Source organism: Aphelocoma coerulescens, chromosome 12, assembly GCF_041296385.1.
Source record: "Aphelocoma coerulescens isolate FSJ_1873_10779 chromosome 12, UR_Acoe_1.0, whole genome shotgun sequence".
NCBI classification, from domain to species: Eukaryota; Metazoa; Chordata; class Aves; order Passeriformes; family Corvidae; genus Aphelocoma; species Aphelocoma coerulescens.
Window position 1 is genome coordinate 4,500,356 of NC_091026.1, and position 19,907 is coordinate 4,520,262.

The window sequence follows — 19,907 nt, forward strand, 5'->3', positions numbered from 1 at the left end:
GGTGCACTGCAGCACCCTTCCATGGAACACAGCCTGTGGAATGCCCTGCCAGCACCCTGGGAGGGAGCAGCACATCCCTGCAGGGCTGGGGTTAAAAAATCTGCCATAGGCCAGGACTGGGAGAGCAAGGTACAAAGCCAAGTGTAGCTAAGGGCAGTGACTGAGGCTCCTCAGCACTGGTCAGAGCACATCCAGGGCTAGCCCTCATCCGTTTCAGTAGGAAAGACAGCCAGCAACTGCTGTTAAAGAGGCCTTGTAAGACAATGGTTGCTGAATGGGTGCTTAGAATAAAAAATGGGGTAGCTCACTCTAAGCACTAACACTCTCAGACCAGCCCATCCACCATGACACACTGTTCCCCCTCCGAGTTTCAGATCACCCCAAGGAGCCAGACACCATTACCCTGCCATGACCATCTTACTGTCCTGTTGTACCAGGCTCAAAGGCACCATCCTCCCAAAAACAAGCCCCCAGCACTGCCTTACCCAGCACCTTCCAGCATCACTGAGGGGCTCAAGCCTCCCAGCCCCCCCTTCTACTCCCCAGAACTGCTGTCCATCCCAGTTTAAGGCCCAAGGCTTTGATGCTGTAAGATCCAGATGTAGATTTATTTTGCTGTAACTGCCAACCCTTTTTCAGGCCTGTTTCTCTTGGAATCAGCCTGGATACATGTGTGAAGGGATGGGATGGTGGACACGGGTCCAGGATGGGACCTTTGGCCTTGGCACAGTCTGTTAAAGCCATGGTGTGGCTCCCTTGCCTGCTGGGGATCGGGGAAGGCTCAGGTCATTGTGGCAGAGGGATGCTGCTCCTTCTCTCCCAGGTGTTTTTCCCGTAACTCTCCAACTTCTCCTTTACACCTGTTAATTTTGGTAGGAGGGAGATTTGTTGGTCTCACGTGCTCACAACCATCAGCCCCCTCTTCTAAACAACCCTCCACTATTATTTACTTATTGCACCAGGAAAGTGGGAGATGGGGGATTTTGGGCTGTTCCTCGGCTTCGCCAGCAAACAGTCACGGCTTTTATAATTTACTGATTTTTTTTCCTTCCCCTTCCTAACACTCACACACCATAACACACACAAGGCCATGCCACAGCACCGCGAGCTGCAGCTCCCTGCCATGCCAGCCAAGCGGGCACTTGTACTGGCACCACCTCCTAGGCAGGATACTCCCACAAAAGGCTCTAATCGCTCTAGGACTGGCCACGAGGGGTATTTAATAGCACTTGGTTCGGGTAACACTGAACCGTTACAGTTGACATTTGGCACTGTCGGGGACTCGGGCACGAGGGTGGAGTCGGTGTCCCTATAACCGTGTGAAACCGTGGCAGCCCAGTGCCACCAGTACAACCTGGCTGCTTTGGGCGGTGGAGTTTGCCCCTCTGTTCCCACAGCACATTCCCAGAGCCCTGCTCTTCCCCGTGGAGCAGCCAGCTCCCCTCTCTGACCCGTGCCTGCCCTGCATGGACAACACCCTCCGTAGCCTCGGAGCTGCACTCGGGTGCTTAAGGACAGAATAATTTTCTGGGATATGGAAGATGCATCAAGTGAAATGCAACCCCCCAATCCCATAAAACCAACCCACACTTGTTAATATTAATAATGTCCCTACATCTGCAGGTTAAAAAGTGAAAAATAAAAGCATCATTAGACTGAGTTATGTTCCCTGCTAAGCAGGTCGTGACACCAATCATACCTGAGAGCTGAGTTTTAGAAGGGCGTTTGGCAGCCCTCAACGAGTTGCTGGGTCACAGAGATTAGTGCAAGGTAAGTCTGGTTCTCCCACTCTGGTTCTCCCAATTTGTTCACTTGCTTACCATGAGAACAACAAAAAACCACCTGCAAATCTAAAGAAACTTTAAAATGTAACATTTTTAATCCCACACAATTTTCTGTAAGTTTCCTAAAATCTACAGGCATAGTTTTAAAAAATAAAAATATCCCCAAACAGAACAGTGTGGATTTTAACTCCAACTTGGACTCATTACCACATCCTTATGGTGCTGAGCACTCAGGGGGTCTTGCCTCCCAACCAACCCGCTCATACCACAGACAGCAAAGGTGATGGATCCACCCCATTTTAGAGCTCAGATTTTGATCTCTACTGGTTCCTCTGTTACAGGTTACCTGTGGTAACATAACACATTCTCAGCCAGCCAGGCGCATTTCTCTCTTTTTTTTAAGCCTGCAAACAAATCTTAACTTTAGGGGGAAAAAAAATTGCCATTTATCTTTCAATAAAGGATTCCAGGTAGTACAACATGATTGACTGCAAATGGGCACCTTCAGCTCACCAAACACCTTCATGCCCCTGGCTTGTCCACATCTAATATGGGCCCAAAAGGGATCCCCCTTAAATCACTCTTTTTTCTTCTGCTTGTTTTTCCTTTTATAAAAATTTGGAATGTCAAATGTTTTATCCAAGAACTTTTATGACTGAGACATGTGGCAGGTGCTCTCAAACCTCACCAACTGGAATACAGGGTCCACTCCTTAGCAGCAAACCTTTTGCCAAGTATCAACTAATTTTTTGGTGTGTATGTAAAACACTTTTATTCTTGATCAGGATTTGCTTCCTTGGCAGGCTGGCTTCCTGCGAAGCTTCTATCCTCAAATAGAGACTCAACAGCAAAGCATCCAGACTCAAATTTACGAAATAAAAAGCAAACAGGACAAAAAAAAAATACAGACCCAACCTTTCAGTCTCTTTCAGCATAAAGAACCCCCCTTCCCCTCCCACCTTGAAGACACATATAAAGATGAAGGAGGTGCTCAAGGCTGGGATCTGGGAAACTGAGCTGGGCTGGGGCCTCACCCGGCCTGGCTGCTCCTGCAGCACAGGGAACTCACCCTTCCTGGCCGTAAGAACTCGGATACCGCACAAGTTTAGAAATCCATCAGTGAACAAGGCTTTACTGACAACTTTCATACAGTTAAAAAATAAAAATACAGAACAACAGCGGACAGTGTCACATATTAAAAACGAATAAAATGGGCTCTATTTAAAATTTTAATAGATATTATAGGTATTAAAATTAATTAGAAACTAAAAATCTTACCACTTTGGTCAAGGTGTTTTGAGCCTCGACCAAAATGATCAGCCTTAAAAACAACTGGGCTGTGTGACACACAAAGAAAACATGGAATTTGAAAAGACAGTGTGGGCTAGGCAGTGTCTTTGACTATAACTATCACCATATGTTCTTCTTCTAACTTCCCCAATGTCCTTAGTGCTGACTGGAGGTACTGCTGAGAGAACTCGCAAGGAGGGAACGCGTAAAGCATGCCTGTGCTGTCCCTGCCCTTCGCCCCTCCCACGGGCAGGCTGATAACCCCAGCAGCCTGCTTCTGTTTCAAGTAGGAGACCAGATTCCTGAGAAGCCGTCGCTGCAAGCCAGGCTCTACCACAGGGAAGGTCCCCTCGGCCCCTGCCCCTGCCGGGGCGGACTGGGTGGCCAGGAGCACGGCGTAGCCGTTGGGGCTGCCTTGTTTGATGCGCCGGGTGACTTCATCCAGCTTGGGCTGGTCCAGCCGAAGTCTCTGAGCGATTTTGAGCTGTGTCAACTTCCCGCCAGATGAATGGTCTTTGAGGAGTCCGTTGATGACACCCAGGTCTCCCTCCAGGATGTGCATAGAGGTGGGGAAGCAGCTGTTTTTTAGCACAAGAAGCCCATTCCAAGCAAGTTGCAGTGTCTGAGCATATTCTGATAAATTCTTTAGCTTTTTGGTCTCAGATTTTGGCTCCTCGTGAGTTTTTGATTCCGATTCACCAGTTCGATGATTGCGTTCGCTGTCCCTTTTTTTGGGCTGGGGAGTGTCGGCTGGCTCGCGATGGGGTTTCTCCTCGGCCGCGTGACGATTGTTCTGGAGGGAGTTACTCTGCTCTTTCTCGGCTCCGGGGTCTGTAGTGTGATTCTCCTTGCGAGCCCTGTCAGGGCTGCGGTCTAGAGCTGGCCCACTGGCCTTTGTCCTGCTTCTGTCCTCGTAAGGCGAGTGAGTAGTCCTTCCGCGGTCACTGGAAAGACTCCGGCGTTTCCGCCTCTCTTCCCACGGTTTGGGCACACTGCGGTCGCCGTCGCTGCCCCAGCGCTCCCCGCTCCGGCTGCGCACGGACCGGCTGTAGCTCTCCAGGTTGTTCCTGCGTTCGGCATTTTTGGCAGGGCTGGCCCAGTCTGCCTCCACAAAGCTCCTGTCTCTGTCCGAGTACAGGAGGTGCGGAGGAGTCCTATCCCGCACCCTCAAGTCTTGCTCCAGGCTCCGGTGCCGGCTGTACCCGTCAGCCAGCAGCTCGTAGTGCACGGGGAGTGGTGCGGGCTGGTACTGCTGCGGGTATCTCGTCTCTTCTGCTTTGGCAAAATCCACTCGGAGCCTCCTCTCCGGTCCGCCCAAGGGAAAGCCCCTCATCTGCGCGCAGGCGGCCTGGGCAGCGTCCAGGCTCTCGTACTGGATGTAAGCGAAGCTGTCGCCCTTCACGTAGTCAATAGTCCTGATGCTGCCAAAGCGGTCGAACTCCCTGGCCAGGGCGGCCAGGGAAGTGCTGGGGCCAAGGCCCCCCACCCACAGCCGGGTGGTGGGGTTGGCTTTCCCGTAGCCGATTTTGATGGGGTTCCTGCCCACAACGCGGCCCGACATGGCCACCTTGGCCCGGTGCGCCATGTCCAAGTTCTGGAACTTGAGGAAGGCGTAGGCACCGCCCTGGCCGCGTGCGGGGCGCTTGATCACCACCTCCTCGATGATACCGTACTTCTCGAAGGCACGCCTCAGCTCCACCTCCGACACGTTGTGGTCCAGGTTGCCGATGAAGAGGTTGCGGGTGGCTCTCTGGTCATCCTCCGGCATCAGGTCTTCCTCGGCCACGATGGGGTAACTGTACGGGCGGCCGCGCTCGTCGTACAGCCCGTAGTAATCCAGGGCCCGCTCCCGCTCCCGGGAGAGCCCGATGGCGGCCGCTTCCAGAGCGAAGGCGGCAGCGGCAGCGTGGCGGGGCCGTGGCTCCCGCAGCAAGGGGCTGGTGACCGGCGACAGCGAGCGCTGCTTGTATTGGTAGGCGCTGTGCAGGGGCGGCAGGTACCCCAGCGGCTCCGGGGAGGGCGCGGGGGGCGGCGTACGGCTGCGCCGGCCCCCGCGCAAGTACACGGGCTCCACCTTGAGCGGCCGGTCGTAGAGGAGCAGCTGCCGGGCCCGGGCGTGCCGGCGGGCGTCGCGGGCATCCCCGGGGTGTCGGAAGTTCACGTATGCGACGCGGCCGAGCTCGGGCGTGTGGGAGAGCTTGACACTGATGTCCCCGGCGCCCCCGCCCGCGAAGCGCTGGAAGAGGCGAAACAGTCCGTCCTCCAGCAGCTGGTCGGGCAGGGCCGCGCTCAGCCCGCTCACCAGCAGCGTCTTGTACTCGCAGGAGCCGGGCGGCTCCCCGGCCAGCCCGGCCGAGCCCCCGAGCGGCGCCAGCAGCAGCGAGGGCGCGGCGCCCGGCGGCGGCCCGGCCAGCAGCAGCGACGGGGCCACCACGGCGCCCGGCAGCGCCTTGGTCTTGGGCACGCCGAGCGCCCGGGACGAGGAAGAGGAGGAGGACGAGGGGGCGGCCTGGCTGCCGCCGCGGGCGCCCGAGGCCGAGCCGCTCCCCGCCGGGCGGTGGTTGGAGTCGCCGCCGCCGCCGCCGGCGCGCTCATCGCCGCGGTGGCTGCGGGAGCTGGAGCCGCCTCCGCCGCCGCTGCTGCTGGTGGTGGTGCCGCCGCCGCCTCCGCCGCCGCCGCCGGGCGTGGACTTGTCCCGGCTGCTGCGGGAGGCGCCCGAGCTGCGGTGCGGGCCGCGCCGGCTGCTGCTCTCGCGGTCGCGGTCGCGGGGCCGCTTGGCGGCGGCGGCCGCGCGTCCGCCCGCGGCCCCCGGCGGGCTCGAGTCGCGGTCGCTGCCGCGCTTCATCGCGCCGGGCCCGCGGCTCAGGAGGCGCCTCCGGCGGCCGCCGCCATCTTGGACAAAAGGGAGCGAAGGCGGCTCCGGCCGCCGCGCCGCGCGGGCCCTACGTCATCGCCCCGCGCGCGCCGCGCCGCAAGCCTGCGTCACGCGGCCGTGACGTCACGCAGCACTTCCCGCCGCCCGCGCGAGACAGCGGGGCGGCCAATCAGGGCGGGCGGCGAAGCCCCGCCCCCCCCGGCGGGCTGAGGGGGCGCGCACGGCGCCGGTCCGCGGATGGAGCGAGGGCGGGAAGGACGGGGGAATGTCGGGCCCCGGCAGGTGCGGGGTGTGGACGGGTGTGTGTGTCCCGTAATCACGTCACACGGCACGGCTCCGCCCGGTACACACCGGCGAACTTTAATGAAAGTCCCGTACAAAGCGCGGGGCCGGAGTAGCCCCACAGAGCCTCGAGGTCGCCCCTCACAGTCCCCTTGCAGCCCCGGTCTCGCCCCTCAGAGCCCCGGCATCGCCCCAGGGTCGCCCCGGTCTCGGCCCTCAGAGGTCTGCCCGGGCGCCGGCCGCCCTCGGCGCGTACTTGGGCATCAGTTCGTGGATCCTGCGGATGAAGTCGGACTTCTCGGCACAGCCCTTGCACACCTCGCCCCAGTCATCCAGGATCCGCCGCAGCTCCTTGACACGCAGCTTGCGCAGGTCGGCGGTGCTTAGGTCGATCTGTTTGTCTGCGGGGAGAGCAGAGCTGCGCTCAGACACACCAGGTGGGCGAGGAAGCCAAAAGCCAGGAGGGAGAGAGGTGGCGGGGGTGGAAGGAACGTCTAAGTAAGGTTTTGGACAGCGATAAGGCTCTTAATGCTAAAAACTATTGGAAGACAGAAAGCTTGGTTGCAGTTTAGATGCAGGAGTTCCACAATAGCCCTGAAAGACCCTTATTGTACGACCAGCAACACTTCTCTTCCACTGGATAAAAGAAATGTAGCAGAGTGATTTCAAGGGAAAGGTAAGCAAGTGACAACAACAAAAAGCTTTTCAGGAAGCAATATGGCCTTAGTAGGAGAAATGAGAAGTATAAAGACCCGCAATCCAAGGGGTGTCTCCAGGGGATGTAAGGGCAGTGATAAGGGAAAGCAGAAGGAGGCATTTCTATGCCTGTTTTTTGTATTAGTCTTTTCAGGTAGAGTCATCTAGGAACATGAGAGTTCAAGGAAGGTGATGAGAAACAGAGAGTGGAATACTCTGAGGAGAGACTAGAGGAGGTGAGAAAGCAGCATTTATCACCCTGCTGCTGGGAACAGGAGAGCAGCTGGGACTGCAGAGCTCAGCCAAGGGCCTGAGCCCCAGGCTGTACCACACACCCTCCCAAACACGACATTCCAAACAGCAATGTGAGCGCAGCAGTGCTGCTACACCTGGGAGTTAGTTATTCCAGGGCTGATCAGAGTCCCTGCAGAGGCCAAGAAGGGTTAGCAGCCAACAATCTTACCTAAGCATCTCCATAAAACTCTCTAGGATGTTCATGGAGAGCAACCCAAGTTGTGCAACCTAACTAGGCTACAGAACTCAGGACTGAGTAGTTGTAGGATGTTGCTTCACCCCCAGTGATCCACACCCCAGAAAATCATGGGCATTTCCTCTTGTGCAGGCAACTCACCGTATTTTAGTTCACAGATCTGACTGTCTTTCTTCTTTAGCTTCTCACAGATCTTTTCCACAGGGATGTGGTGACTCATGGGCTTTGATACCTCGTTGATGATTTTGGTGGCTGCATCACTTGTGGCCCCAATGTAATAGCACTAGAGGGAAGAAAAGAGTGAAGTGGGGATGCGTGGGGAAAAAAAGCTTCTAAAAGCAGAGTTTTCTATCCCTGTCCTCATCTGGTTTTGCAGCTGGATGTTTACTGTTACAGAACCTCCCCAAGAGGCTGCTAGAGCCAGGCAAAAGGAGCCTAACTGAGCCCAGGATAGTGAGCAGGTGTTTTCCATTGCACTGATTTTACAGCTGCTGAGACTGGTGGTCTTGTTTCTTAACTTTATAAAAACTGAACAGGATTAGGACTAAAGTCTTCTTCATTCAAAGAAACTCTCTGAGTGTTCCCCCTCTGCATGTCAGATGGTATCTCTGTAGTTCTCTGAGGAGAGTTCAGGGCCTTTTCCTTGGGGCTCTTCATTCACAAATTGCCTCTGGTTTTATTTAGGGCAAATTGGTTTTCCTTTAGTTTTCATCTAAACAGCCAAAGAGTATAAATATTTTAACAGCTTATACAGCACCCCAAATACCACTTAAGGGACAGGGAAGCCCTACAGCAAACAGAAGCTCTGTAATCTCCAGTGCTTTAGTAACAGTGAGACACAGGGCCAGCCAGTCCAATCACTGTTGACAGAATGGTGTTTTTTTACCTTTTTTTTTTAAGGTGAAGAGGTTGAACTCCTCAGGTCCTCTCTTATAAAAAATACAGGACCAACTGTGGCCACAGAGCCAGGAGAAACAGCCCCTGCTGGGAAGCCATATCATACAAATTCAGAAGCAACAGTTTCCCCTCATTTGCAGGAGGCAAATATTACTGACTCCCCCTACTTACCAGGCGGTTCTCTTTGCCCTTTGCTTCTTTGCAGGATTTCAAGAGCTCCTTTTCAATACTGGAAGGTGTGAATTCAATGTCGTTGTCCTTTAGACTCTGGTAGAACCTTCCCAGGAATGTGACACACACTGGAAGGGAAGACGGACAGAGTCATCAGCCAGAGCAGTAATCTCATGGCAGCTCTTAGAGGACACTTGTAGGGAAATGGAATAGGGGGTTTGGATAACAGAACTTTCCTGAATCTGCATTAGCAGCCAATGACTTCACCCATGTTTCAAAAAGTCATTCAGAGCATACATGAATCAACAACACACCCTGGTACTTTCAGTGGGTTTGTGACAATCTGAGAAATGAGATCCATGAAGTGTCCAGGGGCCTCTGTGCACTGTCCTGAGTAAGCACAGGATCATAGGATGGATACAAACCCAGGCCCATGCAAAAATGTAAATTTAAATTTGTCTTGCTGCTTCGGGAAGCAATTTGTAGGAACACGGGTGTTCAAACCCAGTGCTGATAGAAAACCAACTCTGTACGTAATTCTCTGAGGCTCCCTGTGTGCTGACTTCAGGGTATCACTGATTACCAGGCTGCTTCAGCTGAAATTACTTCCAAGAGAAAGAGAAATGTGATCCCATGCTATGTCCACATGGCACCTTTCTCCTTTCATTTCCACAAGCTTCTGATGCCGTTTCGGATGGAAAGAGGGAAGAGTCTTAGACACAACACCACTCCCACAAGTGCAGCTGCAGTTGAGAGGACAGATCCAAGTTCCTGCTTGTGGGAAGGGCTGCACAACTCGGTCACCACTCCTTCCCTTGGCAGCAGTCGCTCTGCACGTGCTCCAAAGTGCAGCAGCCCCGTGTATGGCTGGGAAGGAGGGCAGCCAGCCTGTGGGGTGACTGAGGGACACCCCGAGTGTCAGATTTTGGTCCTCCTGCTGCTCACAACTCATCTGTGGACATCAGCATCACCTGGACGGAGCACTCTGCAGCCCCAGTGTCAGATTTTGGTCCTCCTGCTGCTCACAACTCATCTGTGGACATCAGCATCACCTGGACGGAGCACTCTGCAGCCCCACCAATTCCTGCTCAGCAGCTGGGGATTCTCACACCTTCCTGTGCAAGACAAGTGCCAGGAACCATTCTGCCTCTAGGGAACAGGTGAGTTATGCCTTTTATGGGATTTGTTTACCCCAGCAGGAAGGGACTGGCAAATATTATTGTCATTAGCAACTTGTGTTCAACTCAGAACACAATGCATGGCACAGTGATTGGGCAGGACAGGAAATGGAGTATGGCCATCACAGAACTGAGTGGAAACTTTCATTATATTAAAACTAGAACTAATTATAAGATGGGCCATTTTGGAAAACATTCTTTGTATGCATATAGCACCCTTATTTACCTCCCAGAAATCTGTCCCCAGTCACAGACACACTGATGTCCACTGTAAGCTGTCGGGGAAGCAAAAACCTTGGGAAAAAAAACTTGCTGCAGGCAGTGACACTGATGGCCACAGAAGGATAGAAACAAGTTCCAGTCTAGTGCTGGGACAGCAGCGGGAAGTTTTGATTTACTCAGTTCCCTCCCCTCATTCTGTCTTACTGTAGAGAAAGGATATTAGTATCCCAAACTCCCAACCAGCTACTAGAGCCCCACCTCAAGTTCCTCTTGCTTCACTTGGGGAATCTGTTCAGTTCGCTGCACAAGAGCAGCTTAATTTGCTGTGCAGCTCAACAGGTTCCACCCCCGAGGCGTTTGTATTTCCGTGGTACACAAAGGGCCCGACTTGATTTGGATCAGCTGCTCACGGCTCCTGGCTGTGCGCACTGAGAGGACTCCGAGCACTCCGTGAACGTAATACTGTGATGACTAAGGGGGAAGTCCCGGCGAGGTCCGGATGAGTAACCTCACTCGCGTTCTCCTGCTCCCTTGCCCTGGTCACCGTCACCCGGCCGGGACAGCCGGCGGGAAGCCCTGCCCCGCCAGTGCCGAGATGCGACAATGCTGATCTCCCGGCCTGGAGACGGTCCGGTGTCCCGGAGTCGTCGCTCCTCTTTCCCGTTGGTACTCTAGCGCTGACCCCGTGGAGAGGGATCGGCAACTTCCCGACAGAGTGCAAGACCCTCGGAAGGGAGATCCCGTCCCGGGAGCGGGGCACGGCTGGAAGCCCCGCCCCGCCTGCCCCACGGGCTGCCCGGCGCACCGCCCCGGCACCGGGCACCCCCGAGCACCGCCCCGGCACCGGCCGTCTGCGATCGGTGCCCGGCCCGGCCCGCCCGCACTTGGCCAGACTTGGGAGACTTTTCCTGCCGCGCTCCCGCCGGCCCGGCCCAGCCCCGGCAGCCGGGCTGTCACTCGGGGCTGTCACAGCCCCAAGGCTGCTCCGCGTCCCGGCCCCACAGACCGGCGGACGGGCCAGACTGCGGGAGACGGCGGCGAGGAGCGGCCTCCCCCCGCCGTGCCCGCGGGCCGGGCCCGTCCGCACTCACCCTCGCAGTCCCCGTCGCGCAGCGCTCGGCCACCGGCCGGCAGCAGGAGCAGGGCCAGCGCCGCGCAAAGCCCGTGGGCCGCCCGCATCCCGCCTCGCCCGGCAGCGCCCGCCGCACCGGCACCAGCGGCACCACCGCCCCGCGCCGGCTGCCCCCGCCGCCCCATTGGCCCGCTCCCCGCCCGGCCGCCACGCTCTCCGCTCCCATTGGCCGCGCCGCCACCGCCACGGGAGAGTTGGCGGCCGCTGATTGGGGGGAGGCGGCGGAACGCCGGCGCGCGCCGCGGGTCCCCGCCCCCCCTCCGCTGCCATCTTTGTTAAGGGAACGGCGCTCGCGCGCGCTCCCTGACGTCAGCCGCGGGCGCCATCTTGGAAAGGGGCAGATCCTCACACCTCTGGGCGGGCGGGGCCGCCCTGGGCCCGGGCTCCGCCCTCCACCCCTCTCCCGGCTGTGGCGGGGCGGTGTCCGGCAGCGCGAGGTGAGGCTGAGGGGTCGCTCCAGACCTCCGGGTATCGTGGAGTCGGTGGGGTTGTGTTTGGGAGCCCCGGAGGTCGGCGGGGTAGAGGAGCCGCCTGGGCCCATGAGATGTGTGTCCCGTGAGGGGTGGGAGTGGCAGGGACGGGCTCAGTGCCAGCACGGGCGCCGCCCGTCACGGGTGGCTCTGGGTACACCCTGTGAGGTACAAGGACTGGATACTTTGAGGTGGGACAGCTGAGAGGTCAAAATAGCAACCTGTGTGCGCTTGTTTCTGGCTTCTTGGGTGGGTGTTTTTGCAGAAAGAATTTTTTTTGTTTAATTCCAACTTAATATTCTAGTTGCTCGGCCTATCACGTTTTGTTCAGGGACATGGGGGGATTCTTGGGGTTCTCCTGTGCCAAGGCCAGGAGTTGGACTTTGGTGATCCTTGTGGGGCTTTTCCAACTCAGAATGTTTTATGATTCTGTTCCAAAAGCCCTCACAGTTTGTGCTATTAACTGCCTTCAACAATCCCCAACACTGTGAGTTTATAACTGAAATCCCCTTGAAGCTGGGAGAGGAGCACACATCTGCTGATAGCTCCTTGTGCAGCTTTACATATAACTCTAGCATATCCTGGGATATCATTCCAGCGAAAAAAGGGAGAGGCCAAGTCACACAGCCCTGTACTACAGCAGGGGAGCCTCCAAGTAGCTCGGTGGGCTCTCTTGCACAGGCAGGCTCTTGAGGCAGCCTGGTGCGGCAGTGCCTAATCAGAATTTTCTTGCAGGTCATCAGGTGCAAGTGATAAGCCTGACGAGGTGACACAGTCAGTGTGGAGAGGAGGAGCACCTGATTCAGTAAAGGTCGCAGCAGGTGAGCAGTAATTAGGACACTAATTGCCAGAGTACATTATGTGTTTATTAGGAGAGGTGGTTCTGCACATTTCTAGATCTTGTTATCTCTATGTGTTTATTAAGATCGGTACTAATATTATAAGTCAGTCCATCATGATTCCCAGAATTACTCAGTATTTGAGTATTTTATGAAGATTATTGGCTTTTCTGAGCTTACGTTGATTGCCCACTAAAGTCACTTAGCTGTGCAGAGAAGTGGTGGCTTAAAGTGGCCTTGTTTCTTATCAGGATAGTGGCCAAAAGAACTGTGACATGAAGTGCCTTCTTAATTAGTTGGAAATAGGGCTTAAACTTAGAATTAGGAGAATTTAGGAGGGTCACGATAAGGACAGAGTTTACCTACCAAAATAGTGCAGTTATGAAACATGTTCAAACAGAGCAGGAATTTTATACATTTTTATGGAACTGGAGAGGAGTGATTTTATTTGGTTTTGGATTGGGAAATGAGCCTCTGTATTTCAATATGGGATCCTCAAATGGGTCTGAGGAAGAACTCCTATTAATTTTTTTTCCTTCTTTTTATTTATATCTTATGTTTTAGCAGCTAGAATGGATTCCTCACATTTTACTTTGTGCTTCTTCCTGATCCGTGGTGAGGTTTTTGGGGCTCTGTTCGTTCCACCCTCCAGGCTCTGTCTGAGCATTAGGGATTTGTCCTGTCTGAGACCTGGGTGATGGACAGCTTGTGCTGGTCCTCACTTGTTTCTTCCTAGTATCCAGTCTAACCCTGGTCTTTGTCAGTGTGAAGCCACTCCCTCATGTCCTGTCACTCCAGGGCCTTGTCCAAAGTCATTCCTGCTCTCTTGGAGCCCCTTTAGGCACTGGAAGGTGCTCTAAGGTCTGCCTGGAGCCTTCTCTGCTCTGGGCTAGTCAGCCAATTGAGTGGGCAGGAGAGTTAATTTGGCTTGGTGGATCTGTGGGGATTGGAGTTGTTGGGAAGTGAAGGTCAATAGAGGACGTTCCTGGCTGCTGTGGGGGCTGGAGCTGTGCTGGCTCGGCTGTCTGAGAACACAAATCTCTTACAGCAGTGGGGGGGATGAAGGGGCTCAGCCTCAGGTGTTGGGCTGTGAGGACAAAGAAGTGGGTTCTGTCAGGGGGGAGGGGAAACAGTTTGGGAAAATGTAATGCAGTACTGCTGTGAATGAATGCTGAATAGAAGATGAAGTGTAATAGGTCTATTACTCCAAATTTGGGTTTAATTTATGTGGGATTGACAGTAAAGCCCATCAAAATGGAGAAGTGGTGTGTGAACCTTCTTTTAAGATGCCTGAGCTCGGAGCTCTGCCTTGTGAACTGTCTGTGTTTCTGTATCCATGGCTTGTTAAGAATCATCTACAAATGGAGGCATATTTATGCATAGGCTGTAGAAGGCTGAATCTTTTATCAGCCAGGTTAGAGTCATTTCTAGAGGTTTAATTTCTCCTCTTATCAGCTTTGTAATGAAATTCATACTGAGTCGGACAAGTCATATATTGAAACTGCTGAAGTTTTCTTATTTAGATAAGGAGAGGTATTTGGACATGGGATTTAGATTTCAATCTGACTAGTGTCAGCTTAAATAAAGTATTGGACTTGCACTGAAAAAAATTGTTCTGTTGCCTTTAACAGAAACTAGAGTATTTTTTTAACTCTTGTTTAAAGCTGAGGGCTTCACACATCTTTAGTTGCGCCAAAATACAGTTTTTATTTCTTGTGCTTGGTTAATAAATAGTTTTTATCTGAATAAAATATATTTACTTAACTAAGATTTAATAAGCTGGCTTAGGAACAGTCTCAAAGGGTCCGACTGACAATAGGGTAGAGGGTCTGGAACATAAGTCCTAGGAGGAGTGGCTGAGAGTACCAGGATGTTTAGGCTGGAGGTCTTATCACAGTCTGCAGCTACCTGAAAGCCAGATAGCCACGTGTGGGTTGGCCTCTTCTCCCAGGGAACAAGCGACAGGAGAAGAGCAAATGGCCTCAAGTTGTGCCAGGGGAGGTTCAGGTTGGATATTAGGAAAAATTTCTTTACTGAAAGGATGGTTAAGCACTGGAACAGGTTTGCCCAAGGAAATGGTGGAGTCACCATCCCTGGAAATGTTCAAAAACCAAGTGGACATAGCACTTCAAAATATGGTTTAGAGGGCATAGTGGTATTTAGTTGAAGGTTGGACTTTGTGATCTGGAGGTCTTTTCCAACCTGAATGATTCCATGATTCTGTTTTATGACTGACACAGACTTCTTCAGGCATCAGGTGAACATTTTAGCTAAGTCACACTTTGATATTTTAGAGGCACTGAACTACCAAGTTACATTTTCTCTTCTCAGTATTTTTATGTGGTGTGTGCAAAGGTTGCCTTGGCAGTCCATGTACATCCTGGAGATGAAGAGTCAGACTTGCTGCTAAATGTCTTTTAAGACAAGTTTCAGAAGATTTTTTGTTGGTTTGTCAAGACATGAAATGAGTTATTTTGCCTCCTGTACAATGACTGGGTTTATTAGTGGTAATGGAAGAAAATTTGAGATTAGGAGCATGTAGGAGTCACCATCTGAATTCCCAAATCCTGTGTTCCTACACGTCTTAACTACTATTCTTTCACATCTATTCTGTTAAAATGATCGGTATTTAAGTACTATTGCAATGAAAGAGCAGCAATCTTTTAGGCAGTGAGATAGTGGTGGTTTAACCCCAGCTGATGGCACACAGCCACTCCACAGATGTCCTAGGGGAGAGCTAATCCCATTCCCTTTGTCTCTGAAAGTATTGCCCCAAAAATGTGCCTGGGGCTGTTGCAGGTGCCACGTCCATCTACCTGACCAGACCAGGAGGGGGATGTCCCTGCTGCTTGCTTCAAGAAGTTGGTATTAAATAACACACTGTCAGCAAAAAGAGTAACATGGAAGCTGTTCCCTCACCACACACAAAGTCCTTTTGGTTGCTCCCCCATTTTTCTCATTCACACAAAGGTGGGAAGTGAGGGCTGTTCCTTGTCTCTTGTGAAGGTTTGGAGAGCCTGAGGATAGCCCTGCCTCGAGGACAGCAATGACCATACAGCTGTACTGTTTTAATATCAGGTATTAATCTTTAATTCCACATCACAGCAGTCGAGTGAATGGGTAAGGGAAAGGAACCCAAAACAAACGGCAGATATTTACATCTAAAATTCACACCACTTATTTGTTGGTTCTGGAAACATGCTATCACAATATATACAATGAAGTACCTTTAGGACACTTGTACAAATTAATTTTTTCCTTTTGAATTTGATTTCCATTATAGATAAGATAGCTGTTTTCATTTTATTTTAAACATGAATACACAAAAGAGAAGTGGTTAGAGGTTTTTGCCTTTTTTTTAAATAAGCACAGAATGCCAGAGGTTAAAAACACATTTACAGGGCAGAATACCAGTCAGACATCACAATCTATACATTTTTTGCTCAATTTCCTGTACAAATACACAGCATTCAAATGAGGGTATTTACAAAGAAGCATGATCAGAGGAAATTTTAAATATCACATAATTTGTTTCCCAAAGGCTCTTGCTCTCTCCAGCCTCCCCAGTTTTGGCTGATACTCCCACAGAAGGGATATGCAATATCCCTTACCTAAAAAAGGGTAAGTAAGCTAAAAACCAAACAGAGGAAAAGACGAAAAAGGATCTGAGTCTTGCATACAGCAATAAAACCAACCCAACTGTTGGAAAAAAAAAAAAGTAGGATTCAGAGAACTTGTTTTAATTGCTTTTCTTCTACCACTGTAGCTCCTTCTCAATTTTGTTTCAGATGGGGCAGCAGGTACACTGACGATGGAGAGATTTATAGCAGAATTCCACCAATTTTTCTCAAGAATGCACATGCTATTTTGTTATGCAAAGAAAACCCAATGAAGGCAAGTACACTGAAGTTTGAATTAGAGCTAGGTATAGAATGTCAAGGTCCTGTTCAAAACATCCTGTTGCTGTGGTTTATACAAGGAATCTTCAAATCCTGTTGGGCAAGTGCAACAACTGCTGTTGCTTCCACCTACTCCAGGACTGAGCTTGACGTTGGAGTTGTACTATGCTAAAAGACACCTCACACCCTACAGAGAAATAGTAGTTCCAGGCAATATAGTTCCAAGATTCACAAAATCTTAATAACAGTCTTTCTATCTTCTGCCCCCTTTAAGGCAAACACTGAAAAGGGAGACAGAATACTTGGTAGATATCAGAACAATAACAGAAATTTAACTCCAGAGAGGCTTTAATTTGGTAAATTCAGCAATTTATTCCACCCTTCTTTATGTGGACCTGCCATAAATTAGGTATTTGTATACATCACCTGATTGATCTTCAAACCCTTCCAAATACATAGGAATGCCAGACTCCCCAACTGGACTCACCACTGTTGTGCCAGGTCTCTAATCAGAGCAGGATGATGCATTTTCAGAGGCTGATTAGAGCTCTGGTGGGCAGGTTTTCCAGCTGCCTGGGACTCAGTCCCATGGTAATTGCATTCTTAGTTCTGCAAAGTTTTATTTGCAAGACCTGCTGGTTTTTCACATTAAGAAAGCTCGGTAAGTCACTACATTTACTACTTTAGTCTTGCTGCCAGGAAAAAAAGGAAACCAGGGCAAGGGAGATGGAATTAAAACTTAGTTCTTCTAAGAACTTCACTGGAAAAGTCTCAGTGGGATTGGAGGATAGCATATGTGAAAACATTTCACCCTTTTCTAAGGAATTACCTTGACTTACCTTTACTGAAAACATCAGTTGTTTTCATACATTTGTTCTATACCAGAGATCCACCTTTGGTTTGTTAACATTTATGACTGTCCTAGCATTGGAAAACTCTCCTTCCTGCTAAAGATGAAACATCCACTATGGGCCAGATTTTATTATCATTGTTTAAATTGTGAAGGATATAATGATTACAAGCAGCCTGTGTTAGTAACAAAATAGAGGAAGCAAGAGAGACTTTGTTCCAGCCAAATAGGCCATTTAAGAAACAAATCCTTAACTTAGTAGTTTTGCATGGGCTAGAGCTTGAGAAAGAAAACAAACAAATCCTCTTGAAGTCCCCTTCATACAACTGCTGAGTCCAGACTTTTTACAGGCAGACCATCTTTAGCCAGTTCAGAAACCATGTACTCTGCCCAGTCACTGCATTTAGAGGTAGTGCTAAAGGTGACCTGTAAAATATTTAAAATAATCCTTTTTTGCTTCTTTATGCTGTTTTTTAGCAGGAGAAACTGAGCAGTTAAGCAAGAATTCAAGATGTCAGTTCACTGCTGTTCTTGTTTCTGGTACTAATTTATATGGTGGAGGTCTTATTTGAATGTGCTTCAGATTTTTCAGTGGTAGGAAAAGAGGGAGGGCTGTTTCCATCCTATGGAGTGTGCTTTGCAGTCTGCAGGTAAAAGGGTTATGAGGAAGGCTAAAATGTGTGGATGTGGTAATGGAAAGGAAGGTGGCTTGTTCATCTAAAAACATTAAATACTTGATACTATCTTGATTGAAAGTTTCTTGAAAAGTATGAAAACAGGAATAAAAGGTTTCTTAGAGCCAAGATATTTTCTTTGTAAAGAACAATACTACCCCTGGATTTTTTTTTCCTGAAGTGTGCAAGTACTGATTAAAAGGCATGTTTTGTTTCATAGACTTGTACTGTCTTCAGCTCTGCACAGTTCTGGTTTGTGTGGTGTGGCTTGGTGTCCCCCCAATGTTCTTCAGCCCTTTCTGGAGCTTATCAATAAAAAAAAAAACATGTGATGGGGAAAGGCTGTATTGCTGCCTGAGGACAAAAGGAAAAAGAAATGAACCTTACAGAAGAGAGAAACAGCAGCTCTTACTATACATTTTAAAGAAGCAAAAGAGGAAACAAACACTTGCTCTTTACAGGTTGCCTTTAAGGTCCCTGACTCTGGGGTGTACACTTGATACCGGGCATTGCTCGAGTCCTGGTGTTTTCTGTCTGCTCTGAGAGATGGGAGATTCTTCCTGCACACCAGCTGCAGTGAGTTTTTGGGAGGGACTGAGGATATTGAGTTAACAGGGAATGAATCTCAGCTCCTGGGTGATGGAAGTTGGTGAGAATTATGATGGTCAGCCCTGAGGCAAGGATTGTTGGATATGATGCATTTAAGCCACCTTTTCGTTACTGGCTGGGTCATCAACCAGCCTGTGGCATGAGAAACTCAATTTGGTTGGTTTTGTTTTAATCTGGAATAGAAATGCTGGTGTCAACAGCCTGCCCAAAGCTGGGCATGGGAAAGGCCTACAATGAGGTGGTAGCTCCAGTAGCTACCAACCTCCTCTCATTCTGTAGCACAGATGAATAACACGATTCCCATGAGAAAGCAGGTTGGCTTAGCCAGTGAAAGCAAAATTTAAGAAATGAAACAGTACATAAAAAACAAAGGAGGCAGAGTTTGTTGGAAATGATATCTTGGAGATCAGTGCATCAGCACTGGTTAGATTGCCTCAGCACCTATGAACCAATGCAGGGAGATCACTGCACAGATATGTACAATCCTGCTCTCAAAAGAGCCAATTTCTTCTTAGAATTGCCATCTTTCCACTGCCTGCAGCTCATGCACCTTCCAGCCTGACAGTTCATAGAATCCCTGATTTCAGCAATGAGCTTTCAATTCTGTACAGCAAAGAAATATGTCCCTAGTGCAACTGCTTCTACTCATGTGCGTCTCAGAACTGGGAGGAAAGCAGGTCCAAAATCAACTTGCCACATTCCCCCCCTTTTTCCCCTCCACTTAAAATTGTATTTTTCAGCTTCTGCAAGTCTCTATGGCTCGTATGCCGTATGATGTGGTTAAGAAACTGCAGAAGGAATAAACTGTCCACTGCACAGAAAGTTAAAAAACATAACGGAAAGGTGTAAAAAGAAATTAAAAAGGAAAGCAGCAACCTGCCATGCTGGCCCAATTGCTTTTGTGGGCTTCAGACATAACCTTGTGGCAGTAGAAAATCGGTTTGCTGTTCTCCGAGTCCTGCTCTCTCTCTCTGTCGTATCCAGACCTGGAATGCCAAAGCCAGCTGTGTACCAGGAGCTGTCCCTACTGCTCACTGATGCCGTGCTCCCATGCCACCCTGGCCTGCTCTTCCTTTCCACCACTCACTGGTTGGGACACTTTACGATGCAACGGGCGGTGTTTGTCATCATCTTCAATTATCATCCCCTCCTCGTTCTCCATGTTTGGCAGCCGGGAGTGGTAAGGTTTGGGGGGTAAAGCAGGAGGGTCCATGGTGTCCTGAGGAATGACTCCAGATGGAGCAGAGTGGCTTCGGCATGGCTGGGATTTGAGCGACTCCAGGACATCAGGCTCAGAGAGACTGTACCTGACCGGGAGGTAGGGTGTCTCTAGATCTTCATCAGTGTTCCAGGCCTGGCTTGGCACAGAATCCATGGTGTCTGTGCGAGGAGGTGGTTCAGAAGAATGTCCAAAATTGCTCTCGCTCAAGGAAGAGACACCACTGCTGGCACTGCCGGATAAAGTGGAGTTACTGCCATCTAGACCAGACTGTGGACTGGTGGGCGATGCAGGGATAGGATGAAGAGGAGACTGTTTGGAGAGAAACAA

At 50.8% G+C, this 19,907-nt stretch overlaps 3 protein-coding genes and 1 long non-coding RNA gene across 8 annotated transcripts in view; 1 reads left to right on the forward strand and 3 right to left on the reverse strand.

Moving 5' to 3' along the window:
* Positions 1–1,856: 1,856 nt before the first annotated feature.
* Positions 1,857–5,974, reverse strand: RBM15B (RNA binding motif protein 15B). Its single transcript, XM_069028114.1, has one exon. The coding sequence runs from the start codon at positions 5,917–5,919 to the stop codon at positions 3,169–3,171; it is 2,751 nt and encodes a 916-aa protein (XP_068884215.1). The 5' UTR covers positions 5,920–5,974; the 3' UTR covers positions 1,857–3,168.
* Positions 5,975–6,288: 314 nt separating this feature from the next.
* MANF (mesencephalic astrocyte derived neurotrophic factor) lies at positions 6,289–11,132 on the reverse strand. The gene is made up of 4 exons (XM_069028106.1): positions 10,977–11,132; positions 8,486–8,613; positions 7,559–7,700; positions 6,289–6,632 (listed from the first exon to the last, which is right to left on the reverse strand). The coding sequence occupies exons 1-4, from the start codon at positions 11,062–11,064 to the stop codon at positions 6,448–6,450; spliced, it is 543 nt and encodes a 180-aa protein (XP_068884207.1). The 5' UTR covers positions 11,065–11,132; the 3' UTR covers positions 6,289–6,447.
* Positions 11,133–11,663: 531 nt separating this feature from the next.
* LOC138117507 (uncharacterized) overlaps positions 11,664–19,907 on the forward strand; it is a 34,932-nt gene continuing 26,688 nt past the window's right edge. Inside the window, exons 1-2 of the long non-coding RNA XR_011154683.1 lie at positions 11,664–11,736; positions 12,223–12,308. This is a non-coding gene — a long non-coding RNA (uncharacterized lncRNA). The remainder of the gene's footprint in view (positions 11,737–12,222; positions 12,309–19,907) is intronic.
* The window catches only part of DOCK3 (dedicator of cytokinesis 3), a 192,326-nt gene continuing 187,819 nt past the window's right edge, over positions 15,401–19,907 (reverse strand). For all 5 annotated transcript variants that reach the window (XM_069027878.1, XM_069027877.1, XM_069027876.1 and 2 more), the window contains one exon: positions 15,401–19,889. In XM_069027878.1, coding sequence (XP_068883979.1) covers positions 19,383–19,889 — 507 coding nt within the window. In that variant the 3' untranslated portion in view covers positions 15,401–19,382. The remainder of the gene's footprint in view (positions 19,890–19,907) is intronic.